The 18,800-nt window shown below is 38.3% G+C and overlaps 1 protein-coding gene across 1 annotated transcript in view; it reads left to right on the top strand.

Moving 5' to 3' along the window:
• Positions 1-18,800, top strand: part of LOC126251307 (intermembrane lipid transfer protein VPS13D) — a 520,493-nt gene that overhangs the window by 394,757 nt on the left and 106,936 nt on the right. Inside the window, 1 exon segment of the mRNA XM_049951633.1 lies at positions 5,404-5,774. Within this exon segment, the coding sequence (XP_049807590.1) occupies positions 5,404-5,774 (371 nt within the window).

The raw sequence follows: 18,800 nt of genomic DNA, 5'->3' as shown, positions 1-18,800 counted from the left end.
TTCCCCTTAGAGATGGCATTATTCACTGCATTCACAGAGGTTTTTTTCATGTTAATGCCTCTTTTTAAATGTCTTGTATAGTGTTTCAGTTATATATTATGATTTTTGTTATTAACTGTGACTTGTTTGGGATCTGCTAGTTATTTGTTGGTTTCACTTTCTGTATTGTACATGAAATGAGCTAAGCTTTAGGTTTTACATACATTAACATTAGTAACTATTTTTAAGTACACAGATTATGCAACATTTTAGAATGAGGCATTCCATTCGGCTTTTTATAATATACACTACATTTTTTATTTTCTATATTACTTACGTGTGCAGGTGTAATTTGTATTTTCTAGTGCCACTAGTGCTGATATGTATTCCCTACTGTTGCTCTTTCATGTTCTGATTTAGCACCTATGTAGCACTATTGTTACTGTTAGGCAACTTGTTCATTTTTATTCACATATATAATATCCATTTTCATGTTTTATAAAGCTGATACATGTTTTTTTTCCAATTTTTGCTCACTTCTTGGCTTGCATTCAAGCTTTATTTGGGCCACATGTGGGCCATGTGTTGAACACCTCTGACTTAGCCCCTCGATGTTTTGTGTCAGATTTGCTGTACTTGTTCTTCTAATTGCAAATGGCTAAAGTTGTTTCATATACCTTTAATCACTGATTGCTCAGTACCAAATTTTGTTTCTCTTTGTTTTCGTTTGTGATTGCAGTTTTGGGAATGCTTACACATAAACTTGCTCCAAGAGAACAGATACATTTTAATTCAGCTGTCCATTTATTGAAAATTAAAGATCACACTCTGCATAAACCTTCACAAAGTTTTGATGAATTTCTCTTTGTGTTAAATAATCCAAAACCCATAATATTATAATAGCACACTATTGCTGTTTATCTGTTTCATTAAGCATCTGTGGGGACTACTTTGAAACACCATATAATTAAACCTATTCTGCAACTAGAGTTGACAACTGATTTTGCACGAGTACAATCATAACAAAAACACTCTTTTATTCAAATCAGTACCTTCATGTGTGCTAATTTGAGAACTAATAACACTAACCTTGGAAATTGTTAGTAGTTGGACAGCATAATAAAAAGAAAAAAAGATAAAAGTATCAGCTTTGGTTGTGGAAGAATGAAGGAAGATGAAGGTCTAGTATTTCCATGGTGACCCCTTCTTGATAGATGCAGGTCAAGCTGCGAATGAACAAAGATAGCTAGTGAAAATATCTGTGTCCTTTTCATTGGAATTGTCATAGCATTTTCCATCACGAATACTGGGAAAACATTACATCTTGAAGACTGAATGAGGATTTCAGCATGTAGTCATGTTTAGTACAGTAGTTTTCAGCCACAATTTTTTACTGTTTATAGTGAAACATTTAAGTAAAATTTTTCATTCAGTGTGTTTAATTTCATTGTGTTCTAGTGGACACTTGAACTTTTGCTTGTAGATAAGAAATTGTGTGAAGTTCTTGTAGTATTGGTGTTAGTTGTAGTTTAGTACTATTAATAGAAGTAGTTGCTTTAGCAAATTTCAGAATCAATATTTTTAGTTATTTAAATCTTTCTACTGTAGTAATTGAACTTAGGTCACATAAGCATTTAGTTTTTTCAGTAACTGCTAACATTTCACCATGAGTGGGAAGTGTGTGCTTTGTCATAGGTTTGTGAGTAGTCGGTTATGGTGTGAGAGTTGTTCGAAGTATTTTCATTGGGGGGGGGGGGGGGGGGAATGTAGTGGGGAAGCCAGTGGGCATTCTAGAAAATTCCTCTGATGGAAATGCAGAATTTGGAGCAGAAATAAGTTAATAGAGGACGAGGAGCATAAGATCTGTGCCCTTCATGTTCGGAATGTGAAGGAGGAGCTAGATAGGTTGAGGAGGGAGACAAGCGCAGGGGGAAAATGTGCCATTTGTACAACTGTTTCAGCATCACGGTCGGCCTCATGTTAATGTCACTGTTAGGAGTGTTAAGATGGGGCTTGAGCAGGCACAGATGGTAGTGGGCTTGGCTCACATTGAAGTGGTGCGAGTTGAGTCTATCAATAGATCAGGTTTCACTAGGCATGGCCTATTTCTCAATAGGTATGAGAGGTGGAGATTGACAACGCTTATAGGTGGCAGTGTAGTGGGCAGTGGTGGGATCACTGGTGGGAAAATTCCTGTTGTAGATGGTGTTAGAGGTGCACCTTTTTTAAGATTAAAGTCAGCTGATAGGTATCTCTACTTGAAGGAAGTGTGTCTAACAAAGAAACCACCTTCAGAGAAGGTTAGGTATCCAAGTAGTTAAGGAATTAGCATATTTCATCAAAATATAAGAGGTATTAGAGACAAAGTTTGTGAACTGCTTATAGATGTTGACTCCGACATTATTAGTATACCAGAGCACATTTAAATTAATTGACAATTCAGAGGCCTTTACCAGGATTTTCAGATTTTAATTAGGAGGCTGTTTTTCAGTGATTTCTTTGCAGGGGGGGGGGGGGATAGCCATTTATGCAAAAAAACAGTATTTCATTTGAGTCTGTAGACATCTCACAGCACTGCACTGAACGGGTGTTTGAATGTTGTGCAGGGGCAGCAAAATTAGTGAAACTAAAATTCTAATTGTTGTAGTTTGTAGATCTCCTAACTCAGACTTCAGAGCTGCTCAAGCTATAGAGGGTTCTTGCTTCACTTTATAGGAATTACCAAAAATTAGTTATTGTGATGACTTCAGTATTAATTTTATATGTGATTGTGTAAGAAAAAGGATGTTGGAAATCTCCTAAATACGTATGATCTGATGCAGACTGTGTTTTTTCCAACCGGGATGCATGGGAACAGAAGTACAGCCATAGATAACATTTTTATTCCTTCTTCATTACTAGGTGGGCATTCTGTTAGTAAAAGGGTGAACGGCCTTCCATACCATGATACACAAATTTTAACACTAAAGGGTTTTTGTACACAAAAAAAAAGTTAGATATAATTACAAACTATGTAAAAAAGCTAATCCAGTAGCAACAGAGTGTTTTTTAAACCTCGTTAAGGAACAAGAGTGCCAAGATGTTTATAGTGCTGATAACATAGATGAGAAATATAATGCTTTCCTTAACACATTTCTCATGATATTTAAAGTTTCTTTCCATTAGAACGTTCTAAACAGAGTACTAGCAGTAAAAGGCAGCCTGGGTAGCTGACTAGTGGGATAAAAACATCATGAAGGAAGTGTTTGGTCAGCAGTGCCAAGGTCGAGGACATTAAGTCAGTATGTAGTAAAAATGTTTCTCTCATTGATAAGTCAGACATATGTACAGTATTTAAGAATCACTTTCTGAACATTGCTGGTGAATTAAATAAAAACTTAGTTTCCACAGGGAATCATATAACTATCTTGGAAAATGCCTTTCCGAGACTGATTTCTGAATTAATCCTCCGTGATACTGAGAAGTTAGTAGTTAAGTCACTGAAGACTAAAGACGCTCATGGATATGATGGAGTATCTGACAGAATATTAAAGTACTGTGCTGCACATATCAGCCCTGTACTTAGCCATATTTGTAATTTTTCCTTTACGAATGGTCAGTTTTCTGAATGATTTAAGTACTCAGTAGTAAAGCTGCTTTATAGAAAGAAATAACGTAGGCACCATTGTTTGCTAATGTTTTTGAAAAGGCTATGTATGTAAGGATAATTGATCATTTTATTTCACACAATTTGCTATCAGATGTATAGTTTGGTTTTGCAAGTGATTTAACAGCTGAAAATGCTACTTTCCTCTGTGAGATACTGGACAGATTACATAAAAGTTTTCGATCACTAGGCGTCTTTCTTGATTTAACTAAAGCATTTGATTGTGTTGATCACAAAATATTGCTCCAGAAGTTGGACCGGTATAGAATACAGCGAGTAGCTCACAATTGGTTCATCTCCTGCTTTATGAACAGACAGCAAAAGGTCACTCTCTACAGTCCTGAGAATGGCTGTGTTGTGGGGTCTGAATGGGGCGTGGTTAAATAGAGGTGGAGGGTGTGCTCCAGGGATCATTGCTGATTTTGGGGTAACTCTTCCCATTCTCAAATGGTATCTTTGGCTCAGAAGTGGACAGTTCGGGCATTAGGTGGTGTAAGTTTGTAAACCTCTTGTCGACCCCTGTTTATTAGTCAGAGTATTCTAACATCGGCCTGACAATATGTATATTCTTTACTGTTGTTTCTTGTAAATGATATCATCTTATTCCCAAGAATTAGCAGCTTTTGCTCAGTTATTACTAGACAGAAATCCAATCTGCATTTGGATCGTACTTCCTTGACTCATGCCAAAAGGCATTCACTATTCTGCTGCATTCATTATCAATAAGCTACCACAAGAGCTCAAAAATCTGAGCAGTAATCCATGCACTTTCAAATCCAAACTGAAGAGTTTCCTCATGGGTCACTCTTTCGGTTCTGTTGAGAAACTCCTTGAAAAAATAAGCTGATTCCTGTGTTATAATGTTGATTGCATTTGCATAAACTTTTAGCTTGACATTTTTTATGATTCACATACATTTTATTTTATCTGTTATTACTTTTCAGTTGTAATTTCATGTACTGACTTGTTTCATGACCATGGAGATTTGCTCCTCAATTTGGTCCTACAGAACACAGTAGGCTTGTTTCTGCTGCTCCCCTTAGTCAACCTGAGTCTCTTTTGTTAAAATCTTTGTTTCCTCTATTTTCTCTCCTCTTTTTCTTTCCTTTGAGTCTCCTTTCCCTGTTCATCATTTTTTAAATACACATTTGATCATTGATTTTATGTTTTGATTCTGTTTGAATTATCTTGATTTTCTGATAATCCAATGTGCCGCTCGCCTACAGTCCCTATATTCCATTTGACTTGCACACAAAGCCAGATACTACCATAATTTTGGACACTTAATATTTATGCAGCTCATTAATCAGTTGCTTGTACTGAGTTTTTCTGTTAAGTTTTATATTAGGAGCTTCAAATGTGAGATAGCTTCCACTAGCATTTTTTGCTGTTTTTGCTCCTTTCATTTTCCAATTACTGTGCTTTGAAACAAATAATTATTAATATCAAAAGCTGGTAATCAATTGCATCTCATATTCGTTATTGCCATTGACCACAGTTCTCCAAAATCTGAAAAGTAGTTCAGGTTGTGTATGCGACAGATTTTGGGTCTCAGATTTTTGTGGACAAAACGCATTTAATGTCAGTTATTCAAGAAATCAGTTTTTTACCCAAAATTCAAAGAGAAAAATATCTGCTTCTCCTCACCTAAGCAATATTGATTCTATTCAAAATTATCATGGTTTGGTATTTACCTGTTTGCCATTAAAAATCTGTGTAACTATTTTTCAGTATTTCTAGTCAACCAGTAAACATTATCATTGCTTCTTTGCCACCAGTGTTCACGGTGATCCATTAGATGTCAGAGGCCAGCAGCTTGTTCTGGAGGTGTTACCTGGAAGTAACCGTGTTACGTTAGCTCGAAAAGAGCATGGAGTAAGATCTCAGCTTTGGCGGATGTCAAGTGAGGGCTTGCTGCAGCATGAAGGAAGCTCACCACCACATGATCAATCTGGCAGTGGCGGTCTTGTCCTAGATATAGCTGGACCAGCTCCTCAGCCACTCCAATATGTCCCTCTAGTGTTAAGACGTCCAGATGCCCGCCGTCAGTCTACACAAACCTGGAGATTTACTGCTGAAGGACGTCTCTGCTGTGCTCATTATAACATGTGTGTTCAAGCTAAGGATGGCTTCTTTGGTTTACGGCAAGGTAAAGTACCATTTACTTTAAATGTCAAGTCTCCGTGATGAAGGACCAGTGTTGTGAGGTCTGTGCTCCAGAAAAATTGGGTCTTACCTTTGATCTAAACAGCAGTCATTAAAACTGCAATGGAATGATTGTGTTGACCATATTTCTAGAAGACAGGCATTAGTTGTACACATTCAAAGAAGTTTTAGCAAAACAATTTGTGCATCTTTTATACTGCCGCTCACATTAAATATAATGCTGTTAACGACAGTTTCAATAGTAATGAAAATATGAGGGTTATTCAATAATTAAAGAGACAATTTGGTCTGGGGGAAAAACTGTTAGTAGGGCAAGTTTGGTACTTTTATGGCTTTGAGTTGGCATCACTGGGATGAGCTCTGATCAGCTGATGTATCAACATTGTTTTGTTTATAACCTCAAAAATACATTTCAAGATGGAAAGTCTGCTGGAAACATCCACAGTAGTTGAACAACATTCTGTTATTCATTTTTTACTTGCTGAAGGCAAGTAACCAGTGAATATATACTGCAGAATGTCTAATGTTTATGGTGAAGGTTGTATGAATTGTGCAAATTTTTACAAGTTGGTAGAGCAGTTCAAAAATTGTTGCAACTCTGTGACTGACGAACACCGTTCGGCCGACCAGTTGCAGTTTCAACTCCCCCACTTGAAAGTCACGTTGATGACATTATTCATGCCGGCCACTGTGTGACTGTGGAAATGATAGTTGATAAGGTTCAAGTTAGTACTGGTACAGTTCATAACATTATCTGCAACAAGCTGAAGTACCGCAAAACATGCGCAAGATGGCTCCCAAAGGAGTTGATACGGCTACACAAGGAAACAATGTTGAGAGTGTGCACAGAGCTAAAGGAATGCTATGAAAAGAGAAGGTGAACACTTCCTCAACAAAATTTTAATTTGTGATGGGACTTGGACCAGAAGCAAAAAGACAAAGCATGGAGTGGAAGCTCACCAACTCACCTATCAAGAAAAAATTAAAAACTCAAGTATCGGCAGGAAAAGTCATGCTGACAGTTTTTTTGGATACTGACGGTCCTCGAAGAGCAGCATTCAATGAACAGCCAATACTACTTGGACCTGCTTTTAAACAGGGTGAAGCCAGCCATGAGAGGGAGAAGTTGTGGATCTAAGAGGAGAGGTGTGATTCTCCAGCAAGACAACGCACATTCTCATACTGCTCAACTAACCCTTGAAACCATCAACAAAATGGGCTGGGAAGTACTGCCTCATCCCCCTTACAACCCTGGTTTAGCACCTAGTGATTTCAATTTGTTTGGTGCGCTGAAGGAGGCATTATGTAGGAAGAGGTTCCAGGACAACGAGGGCGTGAAAAAGTTTGTGGGAAATTGGTTCAAGCATCAAGATAATGAAACTTCCTGGCAGATTAAAACTGTGTGCCCGACCGAGACTCGAACTCGAACCTTTGCCTTTCGCGGGCAAGGTTCGCAGGAGAGCTTGTGTAAAGTTTGGAAGGTAGGAGACGAGGTACTGGCAGAAGTAAAGCTGTGAGTACCGGGCGTGAGTCGTGCTTCGGTAGCTCAGTTGGTAGAGCACTTGCCCGCGAAAGGCAAAGGTCCCGAGTTCGAGTCTCGGTCGGGCACACAGTTTTAATCTGCCAGGAAGTTTCATTTCAGCGCACACTCCGCTGCAGAGTGAGAATCTCATTCTGGATCAAGATAATGAGTTCTTTGCAGCTGGAATAAAAAATCTTGTAGTCCAATGGAACAAGTGCATAAACTTTCAAGGGGATTATATTGGAAAGTAGAAAAAGTAGTGTTTTGTAATAATAAATGCTTTTTTCTTCAGACCAATTTGTCTCTTTCATTATTGAATGACCCTTGTGTGATTATCCACTTGCTGTATATTCCCCAGGGAGATCAGGAGAAAGGGATAATTGTTCAAAGGTGTGTAAGGTCCACTTATTAAAAAAATAAAATACTAAAAAATTTATCACAATAGTACACAAGATTTTGTAACCCTTCCTTGTAGGCTTAAGCCACTGCAACTGACATTTTCATTCTTGTGGTTTTGGTGGCTATCTGTGGTCTTGTTTTATTATGGAGCAATAAAGGAGGACATTGTGATGGACAGTGTTTGTTTATGTTACTTTTTTACAAAATGTTAGCTTTTTACAAAATGAATGATATCAAAAATCTCCCCCATTAATGAATTTCTGTTAAGTGATCAATTTCACCTCCCACTTGCTGTTATTTGATTCACATTAGAGGTTACACCTAATTTTTTACTTCTTTTGAAATAGATGTGTTATCCTAGAGTGCTAGAGTAACATCATAATCAGATAGTCCCAGACCAATAAACTGATTTGTTAATTCTGAGCCTGGTAAGAATTTTTCAATAAGGATTTCTCTCACTTTCCTAGTTACTTAACATTCTGTATACCTGGTATCTGTATCATGCTCAGTGGTGCTTCGGTATTAATCTGTAGACTCAGCTGCTACCGTAAAATATTTTGACCTAAGATCAAATCACTGCTAGACCCGTTTTTCTGTTATTTAAATTAAGTCATGTGTTTTTTTTTAAACACTTTTTTGTTTTATTATGCAAAATAGTACCAACAATAAGTTCAAAATTCATACAGTAATCTGTTATCATATTCTCATATGCACCTCAGTGTATTATACATTTACTTATTTTGTGACAATTATGTTATTAGGGTCTTAAATTAAAATGTTAAATTTTTTTGCTTGTTCTGCATCTATGAGTGCCATTTCACATAGGATCTGGAGAAGCTCTACCCCCTCCCCCCCCCCCCCCCCCCTCAGTAAATATGTATTATGTAGTCTTGTGTCATGACATGTTCTACATTCTTGATGATGATATCCTCATTTTGGATCTATGGAACTAAAGTACGTCTAATCTATCTATCTGTCTTCTTCACAACTGTGGGTTCTGACTACAGTTAACTATTGGGAGATGAAATGGAAGCCAAGTGAACTAAGGCAGCTGTATCCTCTGGCACTGCTTGGCTGCCAGCTGGACAGAGTATCAGTTAATATGTGAACAGCTTCACATTGCCTTCTTTTCTGTAAGGCTGGTAGAGTGCTGCTCCTCTGTGACAAAAGAAGTATGTAATAAGACCATGAATGGAATAAAGTACAAACTTGAAGTTCTTGAATTTGCTCATCAGTCTTAGTGGAGTAAAAACTTGCTAATTCAAGATAATTGGAGCCAAATAGAGCTCAAATTTGTGAAAACTCAAATAACATGAAGACTGTCAATTTTAAAAATCTTTTATTTGAAAAAGATTCAGAAGTTGATGTTCACAGTATTAGTACAAAAAACAAAGTTGTTTCATCGTTAATGTATTACTTAGTTTGTTTTAGAAATAATATGCTAGTAGAAACTCAAACATTGTATGTTAAATACATACATATTACATGAACTAGTTTACAATTGTTTCTACTGTACATATTTTATTTTTGGAAAAAATAATCAACAGTTTTTCAAACAGTGGAAACTCCAGGTTGGAAAATCGACAATGTTAGGAAAAGAATAGATTGGTACTCACCATAAAGATGACCCACTGAGTTGCAGATAGGCACAACAAATAGACTGTTAGACATTATAACATCGGCCAAAGCCTCTGGTAGGAGTTGCCAATTGTAGTGATTATGTGTACTTGAGGTGCGCTTGTTTTTGTGAATGTGTGTGTGTTTTCTTTGCTTAAGAATGCCTTGTTTGAAAGCAATACTGTTTAACAGTCTTTTCATTGTGCCTGTCTGCAACTCTAGAGGTTGTTGATAATCAACAGTGTTTTGTTTTTGTGAAGACTGTTTGCTCTTAGTAGCATTGTCGTGCCATATTCTTAGAAGCATAAAGCCAGCTGGTGTTGCCACATTCTCGTTCTGCATATAGTGCAGTGCTAATTTTAATGCCACAGTCCCATCACTGTGACTCACTTTGTTGGCACCAACATTCCTTTTCATCATTAGAATTGGTTTCCTTTGTTTTGCCATTTCCTCAGTTGTACTATTGGTCATTTCATACTGATCATCTTAGTTCAGCCACATTTGCACTTCATTATCAGTCAGCACTGTCACACACAGAAAGATGTCAAATAAGATCTAACAACTGTTCATTGTCATTTTGTTCTGACAGAATGTTTGTTTTGCCTTAATGATGTATTTTAGTTTCATTATCATATTTTCCAATACTTTTTTTAATGTTTCTGGTTTTAAATGGTCCCAGGCTTCTGCAACACAATAGACAACATCCTTCAATTCCCTCTCCCCCGAGGCAGCTTCTAGTGATTTTGGCTCATTTTCTATTGAGAGCAGAAGAGATTGCAACAACTTGGGCTAACACTTTTTTTTCCCCTCAAATACACCAACATTCCTTGGTCCATTGGCTGCATGTGGCTAAAAGTATTGGGAGGTAAAACAAATGAGTAAACATATCCGCTGTGAAGTTCGTCAGCTTTGGGGTGACATCCTGCATTGTCTAGAGTAAGGAGTCCCTTGAGCATTAATTTTTTGTTTGTTAAGTTTTTTTATTCTGGCACAAATGTGTCTAAAAGCCACTGCTAAAAAATTGAAATATCCATCTTGGCACTTTTTTATTCTAATACAAAACTGGTAAGACTGTCATCTGAATATTTTTGAAAGCTCTTTTTTTTTGGCAGACTTACCGATTAACAAAAATGACAATTTGTGACCCCCAAAGATATTACTGCAAGCTAGGATCATTATTCTATCTTTTGATTTCTTATAACTTGTAGCAGAGGATCCATTTCTAGCTGCTAGCATTTGAGTAGGAAGCATTCTGTGATTGAGTCATATGTCATTACAATTATCAACTTGATAAAATGACAGATTTTTCTGATTTACTATATTTTGTATTTTTTCTTGGATCAGTTTAACAGCTCCACTGTTAGCAGATAATTTTTCAGTGCAGAGTTCAAACTGGCCCACCCAATATCTTTGCTTCTACCAATCCAGCCAGCCAGAAATAGCAGTACAACTTTCTTCTCCTTCTTCTTCTAATTCTTTTCTAAATAAAAACGCTTTCTCCTGAATCATCTGACCACTTATTGGACCTCTTATAGCTCGCTGTTGAGTAAACAACAAATAAAAGGCTTTGCTAGTGTTTTCATAATCTGATGTTTTCATGATTTTATGATCTGTAAATTTTGATGTTTTTTTAGAAGAACAAGATGCTTTGGTAGAATATCTGTGCTCTAGTTTGGCTCTGTTGTGTCACCAGTCACCTACTGTTACTTTGCCTACATCCAACTCTGTGACTATCTTTATTATAGTCTCCTCACTTTCCAATCTTTACAATGCTAAAACTTTCTTTTCCAAAGAAGCAAATGTCTTCTGTTTTGAAGAGTCAATGCTGATATTGGCAAAATAAGGCAGGAACAATAATAAATACTAAACATGGCCTGACTAAACTGAGCCAGAGCAGACACTGGCCAGCTGGCAGCAAGTGAAACAACGAAAATGGCTAAAGTGTGCATGATTGTAAACAATGCATGCACGTGTGCAGCTCGCCCACTGATCACATCCACTCCCTGCATATTTTCGATTTTATGCCTGATATTCTTTTGATTTTTTCTAACGTAGTTGTCATCCATCACTAACCTCAAATTAAACAGGGATTCAAATTGCTGGGGCTTGAATTACCAAGGTTTTACTCTATTAAACAAAAAATGACTACCTGCTACTTTACAAGCACTCTTCAGAATGAGAGAATGAGGATAAGGAAAATAAGGTACTCATTCGCTTATATGAGATTGTTAAAAAACTTCTGAAACTTTGTCCACAAAATTTTTCTTCACTTATCTTTTAAGTGTTGTGCATTGTCTCCTTTGCAATGCTCTCCTTCACAATTGATACACTGCTTCCAACACCACTTCCAGAAGCAGTCTGGGTAAGCCTCTTGCAGGTTCGTGCAAAGCACCATCTGCGAATTTTCTTTTATCTCAACTGACATTACAAATCTTTGTCCTTTCAATGGGGTTTTCAACTTTAGAAATAAAAAATGTCCACAGGCACCAGGTATGGAGAGAGTGGAGGATGAGGCAGCACAGTCATTTCATTTTTTGTGGATTAGTAACACGTTGACAGGGATGAATATGTGGGTGCATTATCATCATGCAAGAGCCATGACTTGTCCCACCAAATTTCAGGCAGTTTCCGTCTCACATTTTCTCGCAGGTGTCGCAACACGTCCCATTGATTGACAGTTTGTCCCTGTGGCATGAATTCATGGTGAACTAATTCTTCAAAGTCAAAGAAAACTATCAGCATGGGTTTTGACATTTGACCTGATCTGACAAGCTTTTTTTTGGTCTTTGAGAATCTTTCCTGACCTGTTGTGAAGATTGAACCTTGTTCTCAACATCATAACCATAGATTCACGTCTCATCACCAGTTATGATTCTCTTTAAGGAACATCTCATTCTAATTTGTGTGATCCAAAAGCTTTCACAGATTAGGAGGTGAAGGTCTTTCTGGTCTTGACTCGTGATCTGTCGGACAAACTTGGTGCCAACATGATGTATTCCAAGATTCTGTGTCAGGATTTCGTGATATGATCCAGCTGAAATGTTACATTCTGATGCAATCTGTTGGACAGTCTTCAGCTGGCATGGACAGTTTCGTTGATGTTCCTGACATGAGCGTCATCCGTAGACATTGAAGGGATGATATGAATTGAGGATAATCTTTAACTTCCGTCCTGCCGTTTTGAAACCATGTGAACCATTTTTAATGCTGAGTATGGCTTAAAAGCACTCATCACTGTAGGCTCTGTGCCTCATTTGGTGGGTCGCTATAAAGGTTTTCTTGACTTTCACATAAAATGTAATAAATGTAATGCAGGCATGTTGCTCCTCTAACATTGCCATGTCGATATTCGCAAACTGTGCTACATGGCATTCTACTCAATTCAGAACTGAATTACACATTAGACACAGGATTGTGTAAGGGTGCCAACTGCATTTTACTCCAACATACTATTGGTGTTAAATTACAAATGTTCCAGAATCTTTTGAACGGACCTCGTACCTCACCATTTTTTATCAATAATGTGCTGCATGTTTTTCAAGCAATACAGTAATGGTTAGAACTGAAGGTTCTTGTTTCTGTTTTCTTTTCATTTTTTATTTGCTACCAGAAAACGAATTTTCTATTTTTATTACAAACCTCAAGCTGCTCAGTAGTAAACAGAACACTAGTTGTGTAAATTGAAAGCTCCCAGTTATAAACGATAAAATATGCTTTGCAACACATCACAATGAAAATTGTTGCTTTTAAAGTATCTGTGTAATTTGGTGACTCATCCAACACCATTGCCTCAAAATTATGCAGATTTAAACTTGCTCCATTTTTTATAATTTCTTCTAATTGTGTACCATGGATCAATTCCCTAATCCTTCCCATCCATAAGTATACTTCTTGTATCATCTTTGTTGGGCCTTTGGAATACCACTACATATACTAAACTCTATGATATTATAGTAGTATCAGATATTCATCTTAGAAGATCCCAGAATTATCATACCACTTGTTTGTACTGCTGCAGTGATCATTTACAGATGCATGCTTGTTAATAACAACTATAAGAGAAGAATTTTTGTTACATTGTGAAGGTAGATTAGTTTCTTTACCAAATAATTGCATGGCTGACTCTGAATTGTGGTTACATAAATTTGTGTACCTGTTATGGTGTTCAATTGCAGATGCATTAGGCTTTGCATCCCTTATGATGCAGTTCATAGTGTAAGTGTGCCCCCCCCCCCCCCCCAGTCCTGTACTTGCTCAATTTAATTGCTACACCATATGTGGTCCATTTCCTTTCCCTTGATCAAGAATTTGATGGACGAATATGCTGCTTATTAAACTCACATTGTTTAGGCCAACACTTAGTGATAATGTTATTATCAGTACAGATAGAAATTGTTACTACATTTTCTTCTTCTCGTCGTCCTCCTCCTCTTCACATAAAGAGGTAGAAAGCAATAGATCTTTAAATTTTTCATAGGTTTCGTAATATACAGAGAAGTGACTCATATGTCTTGGTCATTTTTTTCCAAATTGTGTGATATTGTAGAAACTTTACGTGAATAATGGAAACTGACTTCATCTGCTATAACTATTTTCATATTTAGAGTAACCATTGCCTCTGGGGAAAAGTGATCTGTCGTATGTCTTTCAGTTTTTTTGGAACTTGAGCCTGTTTTTGTAATTAAATACTCCTGGTTGATAACACATTCTTAGAATTGTGAATAAGCATTTGAAGACAATTAACATTTTTAATGTCATAGACCTTTGTTAAATCAACAGCATGGTGTTTTACATGTTCACAAAAGTCCAGTTTTGCTGCAGTGTAACTATAATTGATTATTCATGTTTCTGAAGAAGCTACAAATGTTTCTTTGCAGCTCAATGAACTGCATGTGCAGGTTGATCTCATTTCATCTTAATGTACTGTTGCTCATCTGGGCACTGATTTTTCGTAGTTGAGCATTGCTGACATTCTACTTCTACATGTACTTCCATACTCTGCAAACCACTGTGAAGTGGATGACAGAGGGCACTTCATTTACATTTACATCTACATGATTACTCTGCTATTCACAATAAAGTGCCTGGCAGAGGGTTCAGTGAACCACCTTCAAGCTGTCTCTCTATCCTTCCACTCTCGAACAGCGCGTGGGAAAAACGAACACTTAAATTTTTCTGTGCATGCTCTGATTTCTCTAATTTTATTGTGATCATAATTTCTCCCTATGTAGGTGGGTTCCAACAGAATGTTTTCGAAATTGGAGGAGAAAACTCGTGATTGAAATTTCATGAGAAGATCCCGTCGCAACAAAAAATGCCTTCGTTTTAATGATTGCCACTCCAATTCATGTACCATGTCTTTGGCACTATCTTCCCTACGTCGTCATAATACAAAATGAGCTGCCCTTCTTTGTACTTTTTTGATGTCGTCCATCAGTCCCGCCTGATGCGGATCCCACACCGCACAAAAATACTCTAGTATATGGCGGACAAGCATGTTGTAAGCAATCTCTTTAGTAGACGTGTTGCACCTTCTAAGTGTTGTGCCAATGAATCACAGTTTTTGGTTTGCTCTACCCACAACATTATCTACGTGATCGTTCCAATTAAAGCTATTTGTAATTGTAATCCCTAAGTATTTAGTTGAATTTACAGCCTTCAGATTTGTGTGAATTATCACGTAATTGAAATTTAGTGGATTTATTTTAGTACTCGTGTGAATAACTTCACACTTTTCTTTATTCAGGATTAATTGCCACACCATACAGATATCTTATATAAATCATTTCGCAATTCTGATGACTTTACAAGATGGTAAATGACAGCATCATCTGCAAACAATCTAAGACAGCTACTCAGATTGTCTCCTATGTCATTAATGTAGATCTGGAACAATAGAAGGCCTATAACACTTCCTTGGGGAATGCCGGATATTACTTCTGTTTTACTCAGTGACTTTCTGTCTATTACTATGAATTCCTTTCTGACAGGAAATCACGAATCCAGTCTCACAACTGAGGCAATATTCCATAGGCATGCAGTTTGGTTAGAAGACGATTTGAGGAACAGTGTCGAAAGCCTTCTGGAAAAGTTATAAATGTGGAATCTGTTTGACATCCCCTGCTGATAGCACTCATTACTTCTTGAGTATAAAGAGCTAGTTGTGTTTCACAAGAACAATATTTTCTGAATCCATGCTGAGTATGTGTCAATAAATAATTTTCTTTGAGATAATTCATAATGTTTGAACACCGTATATGTTCCAAAACCATACTGCAAATCGACATTAGTGATACGGGCCTGTAATTCAGTGGATTACTCCTATATCCCTTTTTGGGTATTTGTGTGACTTGGGCAGTTTTCGAGTTTTTAGGTACGGATCTTTCTATGAGCGAGTAGTTGTATATAATTGCTAAATATGGAGTTATTGTATCAACATACTCTGAAAGGAACCTGACTGCTATACAATCTGGACTGCAGGCCTTGCCCTTATTAAGTGATTTACGTTGCATTGCTACACCGAGGATATCTGCTTCTATTTTTCTTATCATGGCAGTTTTTGTTAATTGTAATTCAGGAATATTTACTTCATATTCATTGCTGGAGTTTCAGAAAACCATGTTTAATAACTCGGCTTTAGTGGTACTGTCATCAGTGACTTCACCATTCTTATCATGCAGTGAAGGTATTGATTGCGTCTTGCCACTGTTGTGCTTTATGTATGACCAGAATCTCTTTGGGTTTTCTGCCAGATTCTGAGACAGAGTTTCGTTGAGGAAATTATTAAAATCATCTCGCATTGAGGCACGTGCTGTATTTCAAACTTCTGCAAAACTTTGCCAATCTTGGGGATTTTGAGTTCTTTTAAATTTGGCATGCTTTTTTCATTGCTTCTGCAACAGCGATTGTTGTATTTTGCGTACCACGGGGATCCGTGCCATCACTTATTAATTTATGTGGTATAAAATGGTTCAAATGGCTCTGAGCACTGTGGGACTCAACTGCTGTGGTTATCAGTCCCCTAGAACTTAGAACTACTTAAACCTAACTAACCTAAGGACAGCACACACATCCATGCCCGAGGCAGGATTCGAACCTGCGACCGTAGCAGTCGCACGGTTCCGGACTGCGCGCCTAGAACTGCGAGACCACCGCGGCCGGCTATGTGGTATATATCTCACAAATGCTGTCGATACCGTCTCTTTGAAATCATTCCACATATTTTCTACAATTACATGATCACATCGGAAGAAGTGGAAACTGTCTCTGAAAAAGGCGTTAAGAGCATTTTTGTCAGCTTTTTTAAATAGCTGTACTTTGCATTTCTTTTTGATGGTTGTGAGTGTTACAGTATTCAGCCTAGCAGCAACTGCCTTGTGGTCGCTAATTCCTGTATCTGTCCTGAAACTCCCTATTTGTCTAGGATTATTTGTTGCTAAGAGGTCAAGTGTGCTTTCGCAATCATTTACACTTAGAGTGGGCTCATGAACTAATTGTTCAAAGTAATTTTCTGAGAAAGCATTCAGTACAATTTTGGATGACATTTTGTGTCTGCCACCGGCTTTAAATGTATAATTTTTTCAGCATATTGAGAGTAGATTGATGTCACCACTGACTATAACTGTATGAGTGGGGTACCTATTTGAAATGAGACTCTAGTTTTCTTTGGACTGTTCAGTAACTACACACATCAAAAAAAGTTTTGCACCACCAAGTTTCATAGAACTCCTGAAGATAGATGTTGACTGTGGGTATTGTATCACAGGCGCAGTCCCTTTGACTGCTCTGAGGTGTCACCAAACCTGCCCAAAGTTGTAAACAACCATACATGAGCAGCGCCTATTAGACAGAGGGGGTCCGACAGCCGATCAGTTCCAGTTATTCCACCAGGAAGCAGATACATGGCTTGTGTTGTCTGTAGTTCAACCATTTCTAGACAGCCAGTACCACGGTTTGATCACATCTGCATTGTTACTTTGTGCCAGGAAGGGCTCTCAACAAGTATCCAGGTGTTTCGAAGTGAACCAAAGCGATGTTGTTCAGACATGGAGGAGATACAGAGGGACAGGAACTGTCGATGACATGCCTCACTCAGGCTGCCCAAGTGCTACTACTGCAGTGGATGACCGCTACCTACGGATTATGGCTCAGAGGAACCCTGACAGGAACGCCACCAAGTTGAATAATGCTTTTTGTGCAGCCACAGGACATAGTGTTACGACTCAGACTGTGCGAAATAGGCTGCACGATGCGCAAATTCACTCATGACATCCATAGCGAGGTCCATCTTTGCAACCACGACACCACGCAGCTCGGTACAGATGGGCCCAACAACGTTCTGAATGGACCACTCAGGATTGGCATCACATTCTCTACACCAATGAGGGTCACATATGCCTTCAACCAGACATTCGTTGGAGCCATGTTTGGAGGCAACCCGGTTAGGATGAACGCCTTAGACACACTGTACAGCGAGTGCATTAAGGTGGAGGTGTCCTGCTGTTTTGGGATGTCATTAGATGGGGCCGACATACACCACTGGTGGTCATGGAAGGCACTGTAACTGCTGTACGATATGTAAATCCACCCTCTGACGGATAGTGCAACCCTATCAGCAGCATACTGGCTAGGCATTTGTCTTCACGGATGACAATTCGTGCCCCCATTGTGCACAACTTGTGAATGACTTCCTTCAGGATAACGGCATCACTCGACTAGAGTGGCCACCATGTTCTCCAGACATGAACCCAATCGAACATGCACAGGATGGATTGAAAAGGGCTGTTTATGGACGACATTACCCACCAACCACTCTGAGGGATGTACGCCGAATCGCCGTTGAGGAGTGGGACAATCTGGATGAACACTGTGGATAGTATGCCAGACGAATACAGGCATGCATTAATGCAAGTGGAATTGCTACTGGTTATTAGAGGTACCAGTGTGTACAGCAATCTGGACCACAACCTGTGAAGGTCTCAATGTATGGTGGTACAACTTGCAATGTGTGGTTTTTATGAGCAATAAAAACCACCAACTGTATTTAATCAATCCTTTCTGAACACTATTAGGCAGTTTGAAAAAATTTCGGCTGAACTTATTTCCGGCTTTAGCCAGCCTTCCATACCTATAAGTATTTGAGCTTCAGTGCTTTCTGTTAGGGCTTGGACCTCTGATTCTTTCCCAACACAGCTACGGCAATTTACAACTACAATATCGATTGTTGCTACAACTACTGTACTGTGTTTTACCTGCCCCCTCTTAGACCAATGCCCTTTCTGTGGTTTCCTGAGGCCCTCTAATGTAAAAAACCGCCCAGACTCTTCCACACAGCCCCCGCTACCCATTTAGCTGCTTCCTGTGTGTAGTGGACTCCTTACCTATTAAGCAGAACCCAGAAACCCACCACCTGATTGCACAAGTCGAGGAATCTGCAGCCTACACAGTCACAGAACTGCCTGAGCCTCTGAT

The sequence above is a fragment of the Schistocerca nitens genome, chromosome 4, assembly GCF_023898315.1.
Source record: "Schistocerca nitens isolate TAMUIC-IGC-003100 chromosome 4, iqSchNite1.1, whole genome shotgun sequence".
Lineage (NCBI taxonomy): Eukaryota > Metazoa > Arthropoda > Insecta > Orthoptera > Acrididae > Schistocerca > Schistocerca nitens.
Note: the sequence above shows the minus strand (reverse complement) of the source record. Positions and strands in the feature narration are given on the sequence as shown.